Here is a 25,000-nt window from a genome sequence, read left to right on the forward strand (position 1 = left end):
ATCAAAGCAAACAGCCGGCGTGTGCGGTGTCATTTTAGTGGGACTTTGTTTGGCCAAGTTAGTGTAAACAGTTCGTGGAGAGGGGAGGGAAGGAGCTTGGGTCGAAAAAAATGCCTGGAAAAAAAAAGCTGCAGTAAAGAGGAATTTTTGTTATTTTCTCTATATGCATGCACGTTACCTATTCTTTGTTTTCTATTTCCATTGGTTTATTTGTTTATTTTTGTTTGGTTTGGTTTGTTGGTGTTTTTTTTTTTTCTGTCATCTGAATTAAAGGAATTATTATTATTTTTTTTAATCCATTTTTTTTTTTTTTTTTTTTTTTTTTTTCTTCGTAAGGGTGTTGTGTTTTCCTGAGATTTGAAGGCTTAGAATGCCCGGCTGGCCTTCGTGTTGTCCTGTCTTCCTCTCTCTTACAGTACGTTGGCTGCCCTCCATTGCCTTGCCTTGTCTTGCCCTGTCTTACCCTGCCTTGTCTTACCTTGCCTTGCTTTGTCTTCTCCCGCCTTGTCCTGTCTTGCCATATCTTACCCTACCTTGCTCTGCCTTACCCTGTCTTACCCTGTCTTACTTACCGTGCCTTAACTTGCCTTGCCCTGCCTTGCTTTGTACCGCTTGGCCCAAATTCTCGTCCCTTTGAAGTTTACCTCAATCCTCCTCCTCCTCCTCCTCCTCCTCCTCCTCCTCCTCCTCCTCCTCCTCCTCACAGCTCCCTGAGGATGCTGAAGGAGTTGGGTTGTTTATGGAGGCCCTTCCACTTGTGATAGGCGTAGGAATGCCGGAGTGGGGAAGGGAGAGGCTGAGGAGTAATGGGAGGTGTGGGAGTGGCCATATGCCTCGCCGCCCTCCCTTGCTACCCTCCATGCAACCCTCTCTCCTCTCGCCTTCTCTTTCTCCCTCTCGTCTGCTTTATCGCACCATTCTCCCTCAGGCTGTAAGGCAACTGGGGCCAAACGCCTTCATGCCATCTTACTTTCCCCATTTACCTGCCTGTCGTGCACACTCGCCCCGCAATGTATTAGTCAAGCACACTGCCATTAAGAGTCCTCGTAAGGTTCAGCGAGCGAGGCGAGGCGGGGCGGGGCTAGGAGGCGCTGGGAAGACGTGGGAGTAGCGGGGTGGAGAGGGTGTGCGTTCCGGCGCCGCATCGAGATGGAGACAGTAAACACGCCTCGCCGAGCAGCGGAGAGGAGCGAAGTGTTGGGATGGACGTGGCCGCCGCCCGCTCGTGTCTGGGGCGTTCCTGCAGAGAGAGCCCCATATGTTGAGACGCTTGGCCGCACCTCCATTACTTTCAAAATGCTTGTAGTTGAAGTGAAACGGGTATTTAAAGATGTTTCTATGATTTTAGTGACAGATTAAAAGTATTTCTACGTTAGCAACAGGATAAACACTCGTGAGAACCCGGTTAGTCATCTCTGTGGCATTTGAAAATAGGCGTGGTGAGAGAGCAAAGCGTTTCTGATTACGAGAGAGAGAGAGAGAGAGAGAGAGAGAGAGAGAGAGAGAGAGAGAGAGAGAGAGAGAGAGGGGGTGGAAACTGGTAGCGAATGTGAGTGCGCGGGGATGTAATTAGCAGGATTTATTGTGCGTGGGTCGCTGTGCCTAATGGTGAGCCATTGTGGGCCTCCTGAAATAGCTGACTCCGGCCACTTGGGTTTGTTTACAGCGCCATTAAGGTGGATGGCTCCCCGAAGTGGCGGCGGCTCAGGCAAAACTCCGCACTGAACCAAGGCGCGCCGGCCAGGCCTTAATTAACCCCACTGTTGTTTGCGGGGAGAGAGAGAGAGAGAGAGAGAGAGAGAGAGAGAGAGAGAGAGAGAGAGAGAGAGAGAGAGAGAGAGATGCCCGTATTCTTAAACAGAACTATTTTTCAAAGACCACAGAGGTAATTTATCAGGTTATCAGAGAAAGAGAGAGAGAGAGAGAGAGAGAGAGAGAGAGAGAGAGAGAGAGAGAGAGAGAGAGAATCGTAGTATGGTATGATAGGATAAAATCATCATCATCATCAGCAGCAGCAGGCCACACAACACACTGCCTCCTAACCTCTTCCAAGACACCGCTTCCTCTCTCTTTCCTCGCTGAGCTGTACCTGTGGTATTGACGGGGGGCTGTCTGCTGCTGCCGCTACTGATAATGATGATGATGATGATGCTGACGTGAGAACATGTGTTGAACTTGACCTAGCCACGTGTCACTGAGGTCAAGTTCCAGACTAACAGCTTAAAATTTCAAAATCTGTGACTTTTCTGTCATAATTTTCTTTTCTTTTTTTCCACCTGTACACAAATTTGTATGTTTTGAAGCCACATCGAAATCATGGTATAATGATCGTAGTGGTGGTAGTAGTAGTAGTAGTAGTAATAGTAGTAGTAGTAGTGTATGATGTTTTGTAATCGTGATAATTTTTGATATTATTGTTATTATTTTACGTATATTTTGTTGTTGTGATGTTAACGTTGTCATTACTGTCATGGTGAAAACACTACGTAGCAATAATAGTAATGTTAGTATTGTTATTACATTTAATATTCAGCTGCAGTGATATTATTTATGCTGTCATTGTTCTTGTACCAATACCAATACATAACAATAGTAGTAAATGTTATTATTGTTGTTGCTTTAGATATTTTGTTGTTATTAATACTGTTGTTGTTGCTGCTGTTCATATAATACCGCCAGCATTCCTAACCCTCGTTTTTCTGTTCGCAGCTTCGGGAAGCGTTCGGGAGGCGGGGGGCGGCGGAACAACGAGTGCCTCATCCTCGAGCCCTCCGAGATGCTTGTGGTGAGTACCTGTGCCTCGCTGCGCCGCTCTTGTCCTGGCCCGGCGTCATTTCCTGCCTGGCGTGACCTGAGCCGCGCCTGGCCACTCACGCCCCTCATCTCATCACCCTCGTGTTTATGAATGACTCTTGTTGCCGCGACTCATCTGCGTCACTAAATTCATCGTTTTGTAACACTTGGGATGCTGTTTTTTTTTCTTTCTTTTTTCATCTCTCTTTATTCCTGAGCTTGATGAAATAGTGTTTGGTTTGGGTAAGGGAGCGTGCAGTTTTGAATGGCACTATCCGTGGCAATAGGAGTGATGTTTTTCCTTTTTCTTTCTTTCGTTTTTTTTTTTTATGTGCAGTTCTGTTTTTGTTTCCTATATTTACTGCAAAGTTTCTCCAATGAGTGTCTTAAGCAATAAAAGGTAAAAACTTTCCTCTCATACTTGTATTTATAGCAGTGGAGTTTTTTTCATATAACACGTAGTTCTATTATTATTATTATTATTATTATTATTCTTTTGTTTACTGAATCAACTACAAACTTTCTTCACTGAGTACCTTTACCAATCAAAGAATTAAGACATTCCTCTCGTCATGTTCACTCAACTTTTCAGAAGAAGCGATAAAACGAATATTTTATATAATCATTTCCATTATTACTATGTAGTTCCGTAGCCTCTGGTCAGTCTCCCTCACACATCACCTGCTCTCAGTGATGACCCAACATCGCCCTCAGCTTCTTAACGTGTGCTACCCAACGCCAGTATCCTTAACCTAGCGAGGACATAACGTGATCTATTCTTTTCAGTCTTAACTAATGGTCACGCTCACCTGTCACTTGTCACCTTGTACCAGCTCCCTCCCCTCCGCCACCTGCCCGTCTACCTCTTGTGATGAAAAAATAAATAAAAAAAAATGAGAATTCGATTAAAAATATAAAGGTTCTCTCGTTAACGAAATTATTATTATTTTTTTGAGGAAACGAGGGAAAAATGAAGATAAATGAGGGGATGGAGAGAGAGAGAGAGAGAGAGAGAGAGAGAGAGAGAGAGAGAGAGAGAGAGAGAGAGAGCAGCGGTCAGCCAGGGAAGCTAATAACAAGCCAGTGTCGAGGTAATAACTGGCCTTCCATCCTAATGCTCCAACTCTCCTTCCTCGCCTATATATTGACCGCCTCCTCCTCCTCCTCCTCCTCCTCCTCCTCCTCCTCCTCCTCCTCCTCCTCCTCCTCCCCCCTCCCCCTCCCCCTCCTCCTCCTCCTCCTCCTCCGACGTCTTGTTAGGAGCAAATAAATCATCTTTCTTGTTCGTTTGTGGACTTTTTTTTTCTCTCGTTTTTTTTATGTTTGTTTGTCTGTTTGTCAATCTCTCTCTCTCTCTCTCTCTCTCTCTCTCTCTCTCTCTCTCTCTCTCTCTCTCTCTCTCTCTCTCTCTCTCTCTCTCTCTCTCTCTCTCTCTCTCTCTCTCTCTCTCTCTCTCTCTCTCTGCATCTCTTCATCTGTCTCTATCGTGCTCCCCTCGTTTCCTCAATTTATCACCCTCTGGTCTTCATTCCCGCTCCGTTCTCTCTCTCAGCATCGGTAAGAATCTTTCTCCTGCCTCCCGTTCAGCGCTTCCCTGTCTCCCTGTTTCCTCTATTATGGCGAGATGGAAATTGTGTCCACCGCCCCGAGGGATTCCTGGTGCTGAGGGAAGGCTAGGTTAGATTAAGTTAGGTTTGGTCCGATTGGGTTTGGTTAGCTTGGGTTATGTTAGGTTAGGTTGGATAAAGTAAGGTTAGATTAGGTTAGGTTGGGTTTGGGTGAGAGAAGATATTAACCTAATCTTACCTTACTTTACCCAAACTTACCTCACCTTATCTTATCTAATCTTGCTTTAACTATTCTTACCTCACCTTACCTTATCTAATCTCACCTTACCTAACCTAATCTCATCTTACCTTAACTAATCTTACCTTACCTTACCTCACCTTACCTCACCTTATCTAATCTTGCTTTACCTATTTTTACCTCACCTTACCTTATCTAATCTCACCTTACCTTACCTAATCTTACCTTACCTGATCTCACCTTACCTTACCTAACCTTACCTTACCTAATCTCACCTTACCTTACCTAACCTTACCTAACCTTACCTTACCTGACCTGATCTCACCTTACCTTACCTAATCTTACCTACACGTGGCAGTCCCTATACAAAACATATCTACTTATTTCCTTCAATCATTCCCATCCAAATATTTGTTTAGTCTTGCGGCGCCCTAATGACTCTGTACCAACAACCTAATTGCTGAGTTAACCATGAGCCTTATTTTGAAACGCTTTGAACTCTCATAAGAACAATTATCAAAGACCTTAGACATGACTAGTTCAGTCTTCATGTGTGCTCTTGTCAGTGGTGATGCAGAAACGATGTTATAAACTACCACGGATTATGAAAACACCCTTGAAAACATGAAAATAGCTTTGAAAACTCTTGAAAACATGAAAACACTCTTAAAAACACTTGAAAACATGAAGACACCAATGATAATCTGAAAACACCCTTGAAAACATTAAAAAATAAAAATCTTGAGAACATTTAAACACCCTTGACCATTTTAAAACACCCTCAAAAACACGAAAACACTCTTGAAAACCAAAGTCACCTCCTCTAGAACCCGTATAAGGTAGTTAAGTAAGAATCCACAGTCCCAAAATAGGTTTCCGTCAGGACTAAAGACGCGACACAACTTTGATGTAAGCACACCAGACCTCACCGGCAGACCGTCACTCGTTAGCAGCACAGCGCCGGACAATACAGCTCAGGTTGCCCCGCTTTGTAAACCAGCCCGCGAAATTAGAAGCCTTTCAGAGCATAGCGCAGGGCAGTCTATCCCTTGCCTTTGTGAGAATTGCCTGGAAATCTTTACGGGGCAGGCAGCAGGCGGCATGGTGCGTGGCTCTGCTCAGTTTAGGGTACAGCGCCGCCCTTCGTGGTAAGTTAATCGAACGTTTTAAAATTCATAAAGGGTTTGCGAGTGCCGAGGCAGCCTGGCTAAGTTGTTTTCGCTCCACTTCACCGAGAGAGAGAGAGAGAGAGAGAGAGAGAGAGAGAGAGAGAGAGAGAGAGAGAGTGTCCTGCCTGTGTGACTCCCGTGTGTGTGTGTGTGTTTGTGCGGTGAACTTTGTCCTCTTATTGTCTTGTGTGGTGCAGGGACTAACTTTTGTCCTCCCGTTGGTGTCTTCACTATATTTGTTGTAGTATGCCTTCCTGTTGCTGTCTTCATTGTATATTTGGCACAGTAACAGTATCCTTTCTCTTCCTGTTACTGTCTTCATTATATATGCATTGCAGAAACGGTTACAAGATATGCGGCTAGATTCTTTTGAATATAAACCTTGTTGGCGCGACATTCTGCCCTTGTTTCTATGGTACTCTTGAATTTCCTCCCTAGTGATCACAAAATGGCTGGTATTTTAATATTCACCCTTATTTTTCCTCCAAGCGGTAATGTTGCTAGGAAATTAAGTTTTTAGAAGTTACCGTGGTGTGTGGCGCGTGGCGGTAACTCCTTGAAAGACTGACAAACTTGACCGCTCATGTTTTGTTCTTCGTTTTTGTCATTTGTCTTGACCGTTCGTGTGTTCTTAGGTTCTTGTATCTTTTCCTATCAAACTCCAGCGTCACCCTCGCTAGACAGGTGCCGCTGGTCCACCGCCTCGCCATCCTCATTGTAACGCTGCCTTGATCGTCAGTCTGCCTTCATTGTCTCGTTTAGGAAGGGACCGCCTGGTTTGGACCGTGGTATCCTTACGTGGCATGTGTTCAGATGTCAGTCCGTCAGCCACACACACACACACACACACACACACACACACACACACACACACACACACACACACACACACACACACACACACACACACACACACACACACACACACACACACACACACACACACACACACACACACACACACACACACACACACACACACACACACACACACACACTTCGTCCCTTTCACTCACTTAGCAATTCTGAATTCCTCTCCCCTCGTGATGAGCTTCAGAGGCCGTCGGCAGTCACAAGGTAGAGAGAGAGAGAGAGAGAGAGAGAGAGAGAGAGAGAGAGAGAGAGAGAGAGAGAGAGAGAGAGAGAGAGAGAGAGAGAGAGAGAGAGAGAGAAGGCAATATGGTAACATGCATTTCACCTCACCTCACACCTTGCTTCTCCTTTCTTCTCTCCTCTCCTCTCCTCATATCTCTTTCCTTCCTTCCTTCCTTCCTTCCTTCCTTCCTTCATCTCCAGCATAATTGAACCTCTAATGGATACTACAATTGTCTGCGTTCTAACCCCGATGAGCAATGTGTGGCCGCCTCTCCAGCCTCCAGCCTCTGCAACCTCAGTCTTACCTTCCCCGAGAGACGTGAGGCAGGTGGAGCCAAGGCCGCTGGGGGACTGAGGGCCACATTCTGAAGCACTTTCTCGCTGCATCTCCACCACTTTCAAAAGGGTCTAGTTGAAGTTACATGGGTTTTTAAGGATGCTTTTGCGGTTCTAGTGGCAGATTAAGGTTTCTATATTATTAAGAGAAGAAACATTCGAGAACCAGGTTAATATAGAATGCAGTTATGAGAAGAGAGCAAAGCCATATTCTGAAACACTTCCGTGCTGCATCTCCACTACTTTCAAAAGGCTGTAGTTGAAGTTATACGGGTTTTTAAGGATGTTTTGGCGGTTCTGCTGACAGATTAAGAAGATTCCTACTTTATTAACAGAAGAAACATTCTTGGAAACCCGTCGAATCATCTCTGTGGCCTTTGAAAATAGTCGTGGTGAGAGAGCAAGAGAGCAATGTGTTACTGAATACGAGACACACATCCTTAAGCTTTCCCTCCCCAGTGCGAACCTCCCTCCTTCCAGGCCCCAGTTGGTGAAATGGACGATGCCTCGCCTCCTCTTATCCTCGTCTTTACGCTCCCTCCTCCGCCTCGTTCACTTGAATTCGCGTGAACGTAAATCGTGTCCCCGGTTGGGTCAAGTCAGGTCAGGCTGCGTGTTTGTCTTGCTTTGAGTCGCGTCGTGTTCTGTGTCTCGCTGCGTTTGTTTGTTCTGCGCTGGTGTTCTTGGGGAGTCAGTCAGCTGTGTCTCGCTCAGCTGGTTGACGTAAGCAAAATCTTCAGGGTCAGTAATCTGGATAGGATAAGAAATGGCGAGTCTATGCTTGGTAAAGTTAAATTTGAAAAGAAAAAAAGTAGGAAGGAATTGGTGACCTAAGCAAAAATCTTCAGGATCAGTAATGTGGATGCGGTAAGAAGTGGCGGGTTTGTGCTTGGTAAGTTAGGTTTGAAAAAAGAGATAGTGTGGAATTGGTTCTCAGACGTAAGCAAAATTCTCATGGTCAATGATTTGGACAGGCAAGAAATATGTAACGGGTTTAAACTTGATTTAATTTGAAAAAGAGATTGTAAAAGATTGGTTCTCTTAAGTAAAATCATTCTCTCGGTCATTAATCAGGATTGGACGAGAAATAATTGGCCCAATCTTGATAAACTTAGAACTGAAAAGAAATAAGAAGGAATTGGTTCCCACGTAGAGTGGTGGATGAATGGAATAGACTCAGTGATCGGGTTGTTGGTGCTGAGACATTAGGAGGCTTAAGGATAAAACAATAGGGAAGAATAACGTTCAGAGAGAGAGAGAGAGAGAGAGAGAGAGAGAGAGAGAGAGAGAGAGAGAGAGAGAGAGAGAGAGGAAATAAGCGGAGGCGAAGGACCTAGTTACGAAGAATAGGAAGAATGAAAGGAACTAGAAGTGGAGAAAAAGGTTTAATTGTAATAATAAGAGAAGATAAAAAGACAGAATATTATAAACCTTACAAAAACACTTATGAAACACGACACAACGAACATAAACAAACAACACAAGAAACACAAGCTTAACCAGAGACCTTCACACAGCCAGACGAGACAAGGACACCGAGGGGTAGACAGAAGCTCTGGTCTCGTCTCTACCTCTGCCCCGACCAAAACCAAGGCAGTATTTATGAGGGTCTGGCGAGGTACTGAAGACACAGGGCAGGACAGGAGTAGCGGGGAATGGGCCAAGAGGGAAGGAAGGATGACTGACACGGAGATAAACATCAGAGGAAGAGAAACCATGAAAGACTGGTGGTTTTTTTTTTTTTTTTTTTTTTTTTTTTTTTTTTTAATAAGCGGAGAATAAAGTGAAGGAAAGAAAGGGGGAAAAGTGAAAGGGTGATGGTTTAGAAAGGATTAATTTATAAATAAAATGTTAGAAGAAAGTAATTGAGAGAAATAGGGAAATAAATAAGAGAAAGTATGGAAGTGGTACTCTTGTTTATATTTTTGTTAAGTGAAAGTGAGGAAAGTAATGGAAAGAAATAGGAGGAAAAAAACAAAGGGAAGTATAGAAAGGACAGACTCGTTGAATTTTGTTTGTTGTTGTTGTTGTTGTTGTTGTTGTTGTTGTTGTTGTTGTTGTTGTTGGAAATATAAGTTTCTCGAAGTTTTGGTTGATACACGAAAAAAAAACTTTGCCAAAACAGAGAGAGAGAGAGAGAGAGAGAGAGAGAGAGAGAGAGAGAGAGAGAGAGAGAGAGAGAGAGAGAGAGAGAGAGAGAGAGAGAGACCGACCGACCGACCGACCCGACCTACCTTGCTATACCGATGGTGAGGAGAGAAAGTGAATCAGGGTTACTGGTGTGAGGGGAGTGGTAATGGTGGCGATTGTGGTGATGGCGGTAGTACCAGTAATAGTAGGAGTGATCGTAGCCGTGGAAGCTGCAGTTATAGGGTCGTAGCAGCCGTGAAACTGGTGGTAGTGGTAGTAGTGGTCGTGGTCGTACAAGCCACAGTTAGAGGGTCATGGAAGTCGTGTAGTCTTCCCCCCAGCAGGAGTAGTTTGTTAATTTTGATGATTAATGATGCGTGTTGAGGCGAGGCGGGCTGAGGATCGAGGGGAGAAGGCAGAGGAATAGAGGGAGAGAGGGAGAGATGATGAGATGAGACTGACTTGTTGGGTTACTTCGTCAAGAGAGAGGAGGAGGAGGAGGAGGAGGAGGAGGGAAGAACAGGGCAAATAAAAACGAACACAAAGAAAGAACTAGCATCATCAGATTTGTTGGTCCTTTACGAGGTTGTTTTTGGGGAGGAAGGAGAGGAGGAGGAGGAGATTATGAATACACAAAGGAACACAAAGGAAATACAAAACACCACAAGAATCAGTCTTTGCTAAGCTGTTATTTCGGGGAGGAAGAGGAAGAGGAGGAGGAGGAGGAGGAGGAAGAAGAGGAGTAGGAGGGAAGGGGTGTAAGGGAAGAGGAAGACATAAAGAAACACAAAAGAAGAACAAAGCAGCAGAGAGGGAGTAGTAAGAGGAGGAGGAAGAGGAGAGAAACACAAAGGAAGAAAAGAACATCACCAGATTTGTTAGTCTTTACGAGGCTGTGGAGAGGAGGAAGAGCAAAAGGAGAAGGAAGAAGAAGAAAAAGAAGAAGAAGAAGAGGAGGAGGAGGAGGAGGAGAATCAACTCGTCATCTCTTCAGTCCTCCCTCCTAAAAGTGATGGTGAATTTTAAAGGGCGTTTAAAGAGACGTCAGGGTGAATACTGGGATGGAAAGACCTGCGGCATCAGTGAGAGGAAGAGAGTGAGGGAGAGTGGTAGGATGAAGGCACTAGGAAAGATGGGAGATGGGAAGGAAAAAGGAGAGAGGAGAATGAAGTGAGGGAGAGGTGATAAGAGAGATGGAAGGGAAGGGAGGGGAAGATAGAAGGGAGAGCAGAGGGAGAAGATTGAGGAGGGAGGCAGAGATGGGGAGAAAATTAAGTGAGAGAGAGAGAGAGAGAGAGAGAGAGAGAGAGAGAGAGAGAGAGAGAGAGAGAGAGAGAGAGAGAGAGAGAGAGAGAGAGAGAGAGAGAGGTTTGGAATCGAAATATTTCTACTTGACTAACTACACACCTTATAAGGGAGAGAGAGAGAGAGAGAGAGAGAGAGAGAGAGAGAGAGAGAGAGAGAGAGAGAGAGAGAGAGAGAGAGAGAGAGAGTGCGTGATGAATGGACTCAATTTGTACGGGAAGGTATTGGATGTAGCAAGACTGGGAGAAGAAATGGAAATGAATGGGAAGGTCTTGGGAACTGGACTGAGAGGGAGGGAGGGAATGGTGGTGGTGGTGGTGGTGGTGGTGGTGGTGGTGGGACAAAAGGTAGAAGGAAAGGAAGATAAAAGAAAAAAAGAGGGATCTTTCTTCCCTTCACACTTGTCACACACACACACACACACACACACACACACACACACACACACACACAGAGAGAGAGAGAGAGAGTTTCTAAATTAATATAAGAAATGATAACACGAGTGGTAACAGTAGTAGTAGTAGTAGTAGTAGTAGTAGTAGTAGTAGTAGTAGTAGTAGTAGTAGTAGAAAAACCATCAATAGCTCCATCACATTCCTTCCGAGAACACAAAGGAAGAAAGAGGAGCAGCAGCAGATCTATTGCTCCCCTTCCCAAGTCAACTATAATAATCTCCACTGTGTCTCATCTGAAGCCACTCCCCCATAACAGTCAGGTCTTAATAATGGCCTGCTTGTCAAACTATCCGTACACCATCAGTACTTTCTTTTCTCGCTACGACAAACATAAATAAAGTAGTTTGTGTTTAAAGAGCCGTGGGATAGTGAAGGTGAAGGTTTCTTTAGTTTCATAGTTTAGTTATTCCTCACCACTTTGACCCTTTATTAACTGGGATAAAATACAGCGTGGGGTTTTAGCAGTGAGGGTGTGAGTGATGCACGGGGCGGTGTGTTAGTATGTAGAGGAAATGTTTGGAGTTACTCAGCTCAGACGGAGAGATAATGCATGGCTTCCGGTGACAGCAGCAGCATCAACAACAAAAACAGTAATAACAACAAATACTACTACTACTACTACTCCTACTACTACAGTAATGATAACAACAGTACCACCACTACCAACAACAACAACAACAGTAGCAACAGCAACAACAATTATTACTAGGGAGAGAAGGAGGAGCAGGGGGAAGGAAAGGGTGGAGAAAAGGAAGGAAAGGAAGGGAAGAGGAAGAAGAGGAACAGGAGATAGAGAAGGAGGAAGAAGGTAGAAAAGTTAGAGGGTTTAGTTTTAATTAGAGGAGGAAAAAGGAGAAGGTAAAAAGATGAAGGAAAGGGAGGAAGAGAAGAGAATGGGGAGGGGAAGGAGGAAGGATTAGATGTGAGGAAGAAGAGAAAGAGAAGAGTAAAAAAATGAAAATAGAAGGATTAGTCTTTATTAAAGGAGGAGAAAGACAAGGAGAGAAACGGTTCAGTTGTGATAAGGAGGAAAAAGAGAAAGATAAAAGATGGAAGAAAGGAAGAGAGGAAGATAAATGATGGAGGAAAGGAAGGAAAGGGAAGAGAAGGGTAGAGGAGGAAGATGCGGCATAAGGAAGAAGAGAATAGGAGGAGGAAGAAGGGAGACTGAACTGAGGAGGAGAGAGAAAGAAGAAGAAGAGAGTAGGAGGAAGAAAGAAAAGGAAAAGAAAGAGGGAAGGGAAAGGAAGAGGATGAAAAAATAAGGGAAGATGAAATAGAAGGAAGAGGAGGAAGAGAATAAGGAAGAAAGGGTGAAAAGGGAAATATGGTCACGTGGGGAAGATAAGAAGAAAGAAGAATTTAAAAGAAATGGAGAGAGAGAGAGAGAGAGAGAGAGAGAGAGAGAGAGAGAGAGAGAGAGAGAGAGAGAGAGAGAGAGAGAGAGAGAGATTTAAATCCTCTTCAAGAAGGACTTACTTGCCTTGTAACTCTTCCTCCTCTTCTTCCTCTTCTTCTTTCTCCTCTCTTTCTTTTCCTCTTGCTCCTCTTTCTCTCTTTACTCCCATTGTTTCTGACTTTATTCTCTTTATCTTCACACACACACACACACACACACACACACACACACACACACACACACACACACACACACACACACACACACACACACACACACACACACACACGTGACGCATTCTGTCACCATGCTTTACAGTGACTCTCTCTCTCTCTCTCTCTCTCTCTCTCTCTCTCTCTCTCTCTCTCTCTCTCTCTCTCTCTCTCTCTCTCTCTCTCTCTCTCTCTCTATGCTGATGGTGATAATGATTCGCTGCGGGGATTCGAACCAGTAATGGGAAGAGAGCGAATTGTGAAGGGAAATGGTTCGCCCCGGTTCGCCTGCTTACGGGTTTTCTTTCTTGTTGTTGTTCGTCTTATCCTCCTTCCTTCCTTCCTTTTATTTGTTTGTTTGTTTGTTCGTTTGCTTGATTTTTTTTTTCTTTTTTTCGGTTCGTTTTTTTTTTTTTTTTTTTTTTTGCTGTTGTAGTTTGGTTTCCTTGTGATAGTTGTAGTTGGTGGTGGTGGTAGTAGTAGTAGTAGTAGTAGTAGTAGTAGTAGTAGTAGTAGTAGTAGTTATTGTTGTTATTGTTGTTGTTGTTGTTGTTGTTTGTCATGTTTTGTTCAGTTTCTTCCCTGAAAAGTTGAAATATTTTCCGTTTTCTCAAGGTTTACTAGGAACTTAGATTCTCTCTCTCTCTCTCTCTCTCTCTCTCTCTCTCTCTCTCTCTCTCTCTCTCTCTCTCTCTCTCTCTCTCTCTCTCTCTCTCCTTAATTTTCATTGTGTTCATCGACGGTGAGAGAGAGAGAGAGAGAGAGAGAGAGAGAGAGAGAGAGAGAGAGAGAGAGAGAGAGAGAGAGAGAGAGAGAGAGAAACGCACACAACGACGGGTCTAGCCTACAAAGTTTGGGAAGTGATGTAAACACAGCTCCGGAAGAGAGAGAGAGAGAGAGAGAGAGAGAGAGAGAGAGAGAGAGAGAGAGAGAGAGAGAGAGAGAGATAATTTTCCCTATCTTGGTTCTTCTAGAAATCTTAATTTGTCATTCATTAATTTGTTGTTTTCATTATTTTCATATTGTATTCTTTTTATTTTCTTCTTTTTACGTCATTTATTTATTCGTTTTTTTCCGCTGTTTTTCATTTTCCTTTATTAAATTTTCTGTGTTTCCTTCATTTATTTACTTTTGCTTAAGACACTTTTATTCTTTTTTTTTTCCTGTTATTGTGTACCTTCTTTTGTTTTCGTCTTCTTTTTATTATCATTTTTATTTATTTATTATTATTATTATTATTATTATTATTATTATTATTATTATTATTATTATTATTATTATTATTATTATTTTACTTTATTTGGTATGTACGCACTTTTCATTACATCCTGTTACCTCACTTCTCATTTTCACCTTCATTTCATCATTCTCACACGTAACTATACTTTCTGTTAATTTCTTCTATATCATTCGTTTTAGTGCTGCTCTCCATCATTTTTTTCCCCTATTGTTTTACCTAGACACTTGTAATCACTTCTTTTTACCTTCGCATTTCTACCTTCATTTGTTTATTCGTATCTACTTACTCTTCATCCCTTCGCATTTCCGCCTTCATTTGTTCATTTGTATCTACTTACCGTTCATTCCTTCGCTATTCTACCTTCATTTGTTTATTCGTATCTACCTACTGTTCATTCCTTCGCTTTTCTACCTTCATTTGTTCATGCGCACACTCAACCACCTACCGTTAATGTCTTCTATATTGTTGAGGCCACTTAGATCCTGTCATATTTGCACCCGAGGCTGACTGGGCGGCGCTGAATGGAACAAGAGGCGTCTGTGTCCCAGAGTGTGCTAAAGGCGAAGAGTCCATACGTGCCCGTAACCTCCAAGGGACTAGACCAGGGGGCATGTGAGCCTGGAAACCCCTTGCTGCTGTTATTGCTATCGCTGCCTTTGTTATTATTATTGTTAGTGGCGGTGGTGATGGCGGTGGTGATGGTGGTGGGTAGGGTAGTGGTGGTGGTGGTGGTGTTATTTTGGTTTTGTGGTTTTGTTTTGTTTGTGTCTTGTGTTGTTTTTGTTTGTGAAATGAAGGAAGTTTTAGTGTTTTTAGAGGAAGTTGAGAGAGAGAGAGAGAGAGAGAGAGAGAGAGAGAGAGAGAGAGAGAGAGAGAGAGAGAGAGAGAGAGAGAGAAAGAGACATCAGTGCCACGCTTAATTAATGTAGCTGTACTTACATTCAGGCAGTCTGGTAAAGCTCACTTCACCTTACCTCACCTCATCACCTCACCTAATCTAACCTAACCTTACCTCACCTCACCTCACCTCACCTCACCTCATGTCATCTTACCTTACCTTACCTTATCTTAGCTCACCTCACCTCATGTCATGTTAGGTGAGGTGAGGTAAGGACCTCACCTCACCTCACCTCTCTTCACTGGCTTGTCTTGCCCTACTGACACAGCTTCCTCCGACTGCTTTCTCTCTCTCTCTCTCTCTCTCTCTCTCTCTCTCTCTCTCTCTCTCTCTCTCTCTCTCTCTCTCTCTCTCTCTCTCTCTCTCTCTCTCTCTCATTTTTCCTTATCTTCTATGGTTATATTTCTCTTTTGCTTTCCTCTCCCTCTTCAATTTCTCTCTCTTCTCTCCTTTCTCTTCTCTTTCCTATAATTTTTTTTACCTACTTACATCTTTCCCTTTCCTCTTTTTCTCTTTCATCTCCTCTTTCTCCTCTCTGTCTCTCTCTTCTCTCCTTTCTCTTTTTCCTACCATCATTTCTCTGCATCTCTCTTTCATCTCTTCACTTCCCCACTCATTATATTCTCCTCCTCCTCCTCCTCCTTCTCCTTTATTTCTTTTACATTATCATTTCATTTCATCTCTTCCATTCCTTTCCCTATAACACATCTCCCCCTCCCTTCCCCTTCCTTTCCTCTCTGTAATATCAACCACTCGCTCTCCCCTCAACCTGCCACGCCCCTCACGTCCTTGACCCCTCGCGCCGCGCCCCCAGCACTCTTGACCCTCCCCTCAGGTCCTCGTCCCTTCAGGTCCCCGCCTCGCCTTGCTCCCTGCTTCAGTGTTGGCGGGGCGTGAGGGTAAGAGGGTTGATCACTTGACTGGTAGTTTTTGTTTTAAGTTTGTTTGACTTGAGTAATTGACTGAGTGATGGTCCTGGCCTTCCTTCCTTCCTTCCTTCCTTCCTTTCTTCTCTCTTTCTTGCCTGTTTTCGTTTTCTTCCCTTCCTTTCAGTTTGCTCTGTTTGCCTTCCTTCCTTCCTGCTTGTCTTTGTCTTTTCATTCTTTCTTTCTGCCTTTCTTTTCTTTCTTCCTTTTCTTTCTATTTTCTTTTCGTTCTTTCGTCATTTCTTCCTTTTTTTCTTTGCACCTCCTCCTGTCTTCGATTCGTCTTTTTTTTTTCATCCTTAGTCTTCATGTTTTCTTATTTTTTGTTTTATCTTCCCTTACCCTCCAATGTTCTTTATATCCAGTCTTCCTTCCTCCTCCTCTTTCTTTCACCCTCCTCATTCTTCGCATCACTCTGTTTTCACATTTTACTTAAATTCTATCTTCCTTTTGTCTTCTTCCAGTCCTTCTTGTTCCGTCTTCCTACTAATCCTCTTGCTGCTTTCTCATTCTTCCTCTTTCTCTGGCTTGATATTCTACCTCAATTCTGTCTTTCCTCTGTCTTCTGCCACGGACGGAAGAGCGGCTGAGATGGGGCAGATGGAGGAGGGGCAGGTGGACGGCTGGGGTGGGTGGTTAAGGGATGAGAGAGCCGAGACTTTTCCGCCCTGCCCCGCCCGCCCCGCACCGCCAGCTGGTCAGGGTGCCTCCCCTTTAAGCTGGTGGCTGTCCAAGTTGGACTATTATCACGACCTTTCCACTGATACACGCCCCCCTGCCCGCCTCACCTCGCCCCACCTCGCCCCGCCCTGCCCTGCCCTCCGACACTCGTTCTTACATTTCCCGTTGTCAGTGGCTCTCTTTCCCGCAGCCTCCCGCAGCTTCCCTCTGCCTCCCTCCTCCCTGGGCTTCTTTTATTCACAGCCTAAAGTGGACTTGAGGCACGCTGAGTGTTCGCTGCAGGACGGTGAAGGCTGCAGGCTGAGGGAGAGAGAAAGAGAGAGTGTGACATTTAAAGTGTGTCGCGTTGAACCCTGTACCGTATCCATAAAAAAAAAGGGTTACGTCGGGTCACGTGCTACTTCAAATCAAGCTTGTGTTCTGGCAAAGGGAAGCTGAAGTGTGTTGCGTTGAACCGTTCACCGTATTACTAAGAAAAAGGAATAAATAAGGGTAATAATTAATGATAAAACGTCTCATTGGCTCCCTCTGCTGTTTCAAATCAAACGTGTGTCCAAGATTACAGTGACAGTTAAGTAATGGTCCTGCACAGGCAGAAATTAAAGTGCGTTGCAGTGAACCGTCCAGCGTATTCTTGAAAAAATCGTACCAGTCTCTCATCTATAGGACTCTAAATCAGGCGTGTGTTCCTGATTCTAGTGGTACTTTAACAATGCGCCCGACACTGACGAAAGAACAAAAGAAAAAAGAAAATACCCATGAATATCTCACTACAACTCTTTCACTACGATATACATAAATAACGCTAAAAGCCATATATATATATATATATATATATATATATATATATATATATATATATATATATATATATATATATATATATATATATATATATATATATATATATATATATATATATATATATATATATATATATATATATATATATATATATATATATATATATATATATATATATATATATATATATATATATATATATATATATATATATATATATATATATATATATATATATATATATATATATGGCCAGCCCGTACCATCCCTGCCACCAGCCCGAGGGAAGGGAGGGGTAAAGGGTGAAGGGAGGGGAGGGAAACATGCGAGAAAGACAGGGATAAAAAAAAAAAGGTAGATTTTAGATTTTGCAATTTCTAGCCAGTACAATGTTTGGATGTAGCTGAGAACAAGAAAAGATGTCTCCCAGTGGTCAGTAATGAGGGAAAGATGTGTCGAATAACAATGAACGTGTTAAAATCAAGCTAGTTCTCATGATGCTACTAATATTTCAACAATAGTCCTACACTTACAAAGGGAAAGAAAGGAGGCATCCATCACGAGAACCGATCACCGTGGCCTTTGAAAACAGTCCCCCCAAAGCGTACCCAAAACACAACCACCGGACTTAACCACTTCACTACTGCCCGTGTTTACCTCAAGCCTCTCCCCAGTTCATCCCGCCTCTAATGACAACTACCGCTGTCTTTCCTCCCCTGTTTGCTCTTTTCTCGGGATTTCCAGCCAATAGCGAACCTCTACTACATATTGCTTCCCGATTCCATCCCATCCCAGGCCAGCCCGTACCATCCCTGCCACCAGCCCGAGGGAAGGGAGGGGTAAAGGGTGAAGGGAGGGGAGGGAAACATGTCGTACACCTCTTCCTCTCTCCCTTGCATGCATGGAAGCGCGGGGTTTACTTGTATTCAGGAGGAGGAAGAAGAGGAGGAGGAGGAGGAGGAGGAGGAGGAGGAGGAGGAGGAGGAGGAGAACAAGGAGATGAGAATACCTTGCGTTGTGTGTGTGTGTGTGTGTGTGTGTGTGTGTGTGTGTGTGTGTGTGTGTGTGTGTGTGTAAGGAGGTTTAATTAATCTTATTTTAAAAACTGTGTGTCAATAAGCTACTACTACTACTACTACTACTATTACTACTACTACTATTGAGAGAGAGAGAGAGAGAGAGAGAGAGAGAGAGAGAGAGAGAGAGAGAGAGAGAGAGAGAGAGAGAGAGAGAGAGACGCGAGGACGAGAATGAGAAAGACGAGACGAAATTTGCACTGGGAAAAGAGACGGAGGGCGAGGTTGCTAGGGAGAGAAGAGGAGGAGGAGGAGGAGGAGGAGGAGGAGGAGGAGGAGGAGAGGGGGCCCAGGGACTCTCATATCTACAAGGTATTTTACGGCGGTGAGTCTGGATATTGCCGCCCCGGGTCAGGACGACTGGCGGGGGAATATTACCCTTAATTAATCTACAGCGGCCAGTAGCGGGAAGGGATGGCTGGGATGGGGCGGGACGGGGCGGGGCGGGATGAAGTGAGGGGAAACTTAAGGAAATTTTAATTTTTTTTTTTTTTTCCTTCTCATTTTGGTTCTGGAATTTTTTTCTTCTTGTTCTTCTTGTTCTTTTTTTCCTTTTTCTTTTCTTGTTATTTTGCTTTTGTTGTTGTTGTTGTTGTTGTTGTTGTTGTTGTTGTTGTTCTCTTCGTCTTTTCATCGTGATTTCAGACATTTTTTTTTCGCCTTAGTGGTTATTTATTTTATTATTTATCTATCACGTCATTTTCACGCTCATTTTTAACGCTGGTAAGTCTTTTGTATGGCTGGTGGTGGTGGTGGTGGTGGTGGTGGTGGTGGAAGAGAATTATCAAGGAAAAGTTTTAAATGAAAGCGGGGAGGAAAGTAATTGAAAGAAAAGGGAAAAAGAGAAAGAAAAATTTATAAAGGGACGGAATAGAAAGGGTAGAGTTAAGTTATTTTGTTGTTGTTGTTGTTGTTGTTGTTGTTGTTCTTGATCTTGTTGTGTCTGTTGTTGCTGTTGTTGCTGTTGTTAATAAAAGTTTCTTAAAGTTTAAGTTAAAATACAAAAAAGAGAGAGAGAGAGAGAGAGAGAGAGAGAGAGAGAGAGAGAGAGAGAGAGAGAGAGAGAGAGAGAGCGAGAGCGTGTCTTTATCGATGTGCAAACGCTGAACAAAACACACACACACACACACACACACACACACACACACACACACACACACACACACACACACACACACACACAAGACTCCGAAGTAATGGAAAAAGATCGGAAGAGACGAGACGAGGCGAGGACGAGGACGAGACGGCGATGGAATGAATGAGGTTACAGCGACACATCAACAATATTAGGTGCAGGGGACGGGGGGAGGGGAAAGAAGAAAAGGGGAGTGAGTCAACATAGTAACTGATTGAAGATTGGCAAAGATTGGGGAGGAAAAGGGAGCGATGAGCGGGGAGATAAGGGGAGGATGAGGGGAGGGAACACACACACACACACACACACACACACACACACACACACACACACACACACACACACACACACACACACACACACACACAGCGCTGTTCAGATTTACCTTAACCCGTGTGTGCGTTTGTGCGAATGACAGGTGTATGTGAAGATCCAGGTGTGTGTGTGTGTGTGTGTGTGTGTGTGTGTGTGTGTGTGTGTGTGTGAATGAGTGGGGTCTAATTACATTCACACACACGCATACGCACACAAGCGTCTTCCTCCCCGATGCTGGAGTGCTGGAGTGCCGGAGTGCTGATGGTGCTCGACGCCTCCTGGAGGGTGATGCAGCTCCTCACGCGGCGCGGCGAGGGCGACAGACGCAGCGCCTCTCTCACCGCCTCACTCACTGCCTGCTTTGGAATGGAAGAGTCACTGATGGCACCTCGACGGCAACTGGCGGCTGAGTGCCTCAGTCTCCCCTGGAAGCTAGTGGCACACACACACGCACACACGCGCGCGGCACCGGCTGGGGTGACGAGGAAAGCACAGACAGTCCGCCGCCTGGAGCAAGTTCGCACGGAGGGTCCAGCTGTAGACTCCTCTTCTTTTTGCTTCTCTCGCTTCTCGCGCCGCGCCGTCCGCCCCTGTGAGTCCCTCTGGCCTGACAGCGGCACAAAGAGGTCCCGGAGAGGCAGTGAGAGGCAGGTGCAGCCGCGTCTCCATAGAAGCGAGTCGTAAACACGTCAATACCTGGTGTGGTGAACGAGGAGACTTGTTGACTGGAAGGCGGTGGTGCTCACATGGCCTGGCTACCCCTCACCAGCCGCCTCCACGCGCCCCAGCATTCCACTCACGCTCATGCCGCCTCGTGCACGCTGCCAACTCGTCCCTGCGTCGGTTAGCAGTGATACAGTGTGACACAGGGTTTGGTGACCGCGTAGTACCAGTGACTGCGTTGGTGAGTGATGTACATGAGCGCACCAAGCAAGGCAAGACTCTTGGTGACGCCCGAGTCGGTGTTTTCTTATTAATGAGAAGGGAAGTGGACAGACGCGCCGCTCATCACCTCTCGGCACGTGCCTTGGGTGCTGACCGCCTCGTCCTCCCGCTGCGCCTCCTCCTGGCATGGCACGGAGGCGAGCGAGGTGTGCAGGGGGCGGCGAGTGATGGTTGGTGAGGACTGCCCGCGTGAGGCCCTTGCCGTGCTGGTGTGGGCTGGTGAGGGCGTGGGTCTGACCGGCCCTTAGCGGCTACACACCACCACCACCACCACCACCACCACCAGTTGATCCTCAGCACAGGAATCGACGCTTGAAGTCACACAGTTTAACAAGTGCCTGTCTGGATTCTGAAGAACTCTATAAGGAAGTCCCCTCCCCTACAGTAGTGTGATGGCCGACCCCCGCACTGCGCCCCCAGCCTCGGGTAGGTGGTGAGGGCAGAGTGGTAATGCACACAGCACATGCAACACCACACACGCAGTTACGGGAGGAATTAAACATCAACATTCCCTACCACTGCTCATAGTGTCTCTCCCTCAGTTTTACGACCATATTCTGAAACATTTCTGCTCCTCACCTCCACTACTTTCAGAAGCTTTAATTGAAGTTACACGGGTTTATAATGGTGTTTTTTATGGTTCCAGCGACAGATTAACACGATTTCTATATTATTAACCGGGAAAACTCTCTTGAGAACTCGGCTAATCATGTCTGTGGCCTTTGAAAATAGTCATGGTGAGGCTGGGAAACCAACGCGTTTCTAGTACGGGCCGTGAGTGTTGGGATCAGCTGACAGTCTTGTAAACCTCGACAAGTGATAGATTTGTAGCTGAGCAGAGGACTTGCGGTTGAGCGGAGACATAGGCACGGTGAGAAAGAGTTTATCGTCTCTCCCTCAGTCTTAAGTGCTCTGATCTGGTGATAGTTCTGTAATTCTTGACAGCAGAAGGTTTAGGAATGAATGAAATAATCGAGCACTGTAGAAATTAGCGAACATTATTTTACTGGTGGCTTAAAACTTTACACTCCCTCATTGTGTTGACGAGAATGATAAAATTGCAATAAAGCTCTCGCATCTCTCCATTAATTAATCATAAAGAACACTTCCTCGTTGTCTTGAGGAGAATGATAAAGCTAAAATGAACTTGTCGAACCTCCATTACGAACTGATAAAGCTATGAATATTGAGACGAAAATATCTACGTGTCTCAAAGAATAATACTAATAACGATAATGCAAAAATAAAGCTCCCGTACCCCCATTGAATACAGACAAAGCTATAAATATAAAGAGGAAAACATGTACCCAGTCTTGAAGAGAATAATAAAGCTAAATAAAAAATAAACCTCACAATTGCAATAACAAAGTATACAGACGTAAACATGTACGCAGACTTAGAGAATTATAAAGCTGACACGGAATAAAGCTGTCTTACCTACAGCACGTACTAAAAGAAAAGCTATTGGTAACATAACAAAACCCTCGACGTATTGTGTGTGAGAGAGAGAGAGAGAGAGAGAGAGAGAGAGAGAGAGAGAGAGAGAGAGAGAGAGAGATGAAATAAAATAAAGCTTCACTACGTAACTCCATCAAAAGGTAAAGTAGTGAACAGGGAAACATTTAGTGACAGACTGAAAATGAAGATACTTTAGTAGAGAAAAGTAAATAAGTAAAACCTCGTTAGACCACAAACCATAAAATAAATAAATAAAATAAGAAAAAAAACAATGAGAACAAAAGAGTAACGTTACATATATACGATTTAAAAACAATACAAGCTGAAAACATGAGAAATACACTAATAACACACACACACACACACACACACACACACACACACACACACACACACACACACACACACACACACAGAGAGAGAGAGAGAGAGAGAGAGAGAGAGAGAGAGAGAGAGAGAGAGAGAGAGAGAGAGAGTTTCGAAGTGACACATTTCGCTTTAAGTTGAAAACGAAACTGGAAATCGTAAAATAGCGAAGCACTGACGATTGGACAGTGAGAGAGAGAGAGAGAGAGAGAGAGAGAGAGAGAGAGAGAGAGAGAGAGAGAGAGAGAGAGAGAGAGAGAGAGAGAGATAGTGATGGTAAGGTTTTATTTAATTAGCAAGACTAGGAGGGGAGGAGGAGGAGGATGAATAATAGAGGGGGAAAGGGAGGAGGAGGAGGAGGAGGAGGAATAGGGGGGAAAGGGGAGGAGGAAGAGGAAGAGTGTTTATTGACTGTATGGTAGTCAGGTGAAGGTATTTTATTGCTATTTTCGATGTGTGTATGCATGTGTGTGTGTGTGTGTTGTGGTTGTGGTGGTGGTGATGGTGGTAACAAAGAATATGGGAAGGTATTCATTACTACTGTTACTACTACTACTACTACTACTACTACAAACACTACTGTCATTATCATCACCACCATCACCACCTCTGCTGCTGTTGATGTCTACACTCCACACTATCAACACCAAAAACAACAACAACAACAACAACAACAACGAGAACAACAACAACACAGTCACCAACATTAATACACCTTCATCACACCACAACGCCTTAAAGTCCCCACAAAATTTACACAAGGAAGAGAGAGAGAGAGAGAGAGAGAGAGGGAAAAAAAAGCAGTAAACATCAAGAGTATTTTCATGACCTGGAGAAAGAAGAAGAGGAGGAAGAAAACCGATTGACCATGCCGCAGTCTCACATCTTTAATGGCAACTCGACAAGTAATGAATCGATCGAGTGTGTGTCTAAGGGTCGTTGCCGAGGTCTTGAGGAGGCGTGGAGGGGCAGTGGAAGAGGAGATGAGGCTCAGAGGGGGAAGGAAAAGGAGAGTAGGTTTGGAAGGGACGGTGGAAGAGAATAGAGGTGTGGAAGGGGCAGTGGAAGAGGAGAGGTGTGGAAGGAGCGGTGGAAGAGGAGTGGTGTGGAAGGGGCGGTGGAAGAGAGTAGAGGAGGTGTGGAAGGGGCGATGGAAGAGAGTAGAGGAGGTGTGGAAGGGGCGATGGAAGAGAAGAGGAGGTGTGGAAGGGGCGGTGGAAGAGAAGAGGAGGTGTGGAAGGGGCGCTGGGACGGGAGAGAAAGGAAATGGTGGAAGGGAAGAGGAGAGAAAGAAAGGGAATAAAAAAGGAGAGGAAGGAAAGATAAGATAGCGAAAGGAAGAGATGAAGAGAAAGGAAAGAAAAGGGAAAGGGAGAGGAGAGGAAAGAAGAGAAAGGAAAATGAAGAAAAGGGAAAAGTAGAAGACAAAGGAAAGGGAAAAAAGGAAAATGAAGAGAGGAAAAAGGGAAAAAGTGAGGAAGAGGGAATGTTTTGTAACTGACAGACTGACTGCAGGGAGGAAGGGAGGGAGGGAGGGAAGGAAAGTGAGGTAATGTAACTTGTATGTCTAAGGAGGAGGAGGAAGAAGAAGAAGAGGAGGAAGAGGAGGTGGTGATGGGTCAGAGGTAAAGTGGAAACTTGTGGGAGATGAAATGATTCTCACCTCAACCCGCCACTCTCTCTCTCTCTCTCTCTCTCTCTCTCTCTCTCTCTCTCTCTCTCTCTCTCTCTCTCTCTCTCTCTCTCTCTCTCTCTCTCTCTCTCTCTCTCTCTCTCTCTCTCTCTCTCTCTCTCTCTCTCTCTCTCTCTCTCTCTCTCTCTCTCTCTCTCTCTCTCTCTCTCTCTCTCAAATAGGTTTCATTGATGTGAATACGAGCGAAACTTTCTTATTGATGTAGGGAAAGAAAAACAGGAAAGAATAATTTGTTTCCAGCAAAGAAAACAAGAGTTATATATTCGTAAATTTAGTTCCGTGAGAGGAAGAGGAGGAGGAGGAAGAAGAAGAAGAAGGAAAAGAAGAAGAAGAAGAAGAAGAAGAGGAGGAGGAGGAGGAGGAGGAGGAAATAAAAAGATACAAAGGAAGTTCATTAGGTTGGATTAGGTTAGGTCAGGTTAGGTTAAGTTAGATCAGATTACGAGTATGTTAGGTTAGGTTAGGAAACGTTAGGTTAGGTTAAGTTAGGTTAGGTTAGGTGAAGTTAGGTTAGGTTAGGTTAGCTTAGGTCAAGTTAAATTAGATCAGGTTAAGTTAAGTTAGGTCAGGTTACGTTGGCTTAGCTTGGCTCAGGTCAGGTTAGGTTAAGTTAGATTAGAGGGAGAAAAGAAAAGAAAGAATGGACAAAGAAAAAAGCGGAAAACAATAACCAGGTCTCTCTCTCTCTCTCTCTCTCTCTCTCTCTCTCTCTCTCTCTCTCTCTCTCTCTCTCTCTCTCTCTCTCTCTCTCTCTCTCTCTCTC

At 44.4% G+C, this 25,000-nt stretch overlaps 2 protein-coding genes across 13 annotated transcripts in view; one reads left to right on the plus strand and one right to left on the minus strand.

The window, feature by feature from the left end:
• Positions 1-829, minus strand: part of LOC135107832 (cilia- and flagella-associated protein 251-like) — an 18,050-nt gene extending 17,221 nt beyond the window's left edge. The window contains exon 1 of the mRNA XM_064018118.1: positions 705-829. Coding sequence (XP_063874188.1) covers positions 705-829 — 125 coding nt within the window. The remainder of the gene's footprint in view (positions 1-704) is intronic.
• Positions 1-25,000, plus strand: part of LOC135108148 (rap guanine nucleotide exchange factor 2-like) — a 118,644-nt gene that overhangs the window by 37,044 nt on the left and 56,600 nt on the right. For 11 of the 12 annotated variants that reach the window (XM_064018879.1, XM_064018884.1, XM_064018885.1 and 8 more), the window contains one exon: positions 2,710-2,785. In XM_064018879.1, the coding sequence (XP_063874949.1) occupies positions 2,710-2,785 (76 nt within the window). Of the gene's footprint in view, positions 1-2,709; positions 2,786-20,001; positions 21,147-25,000 lie in introns of those variants that run through there. The other variant, XM_064018891.1, reaches the window with a different exon arrangement.

The sequence above is a fragment of the Scylla paramamosain genome, chromosome 16 (genome assembly GCF_035594125.1).
Source record: "Scylla paramamosain isolate STU-SP2022 chromosome 16, ASM3559412v1, whole genome shotgun sequence".
Lineage (NCBI taxonomy): Eukaryota > Metazoa > Arthropoda > Malacostraca > Decapoda > Portunidae > Scylla > Scylla paramamosain.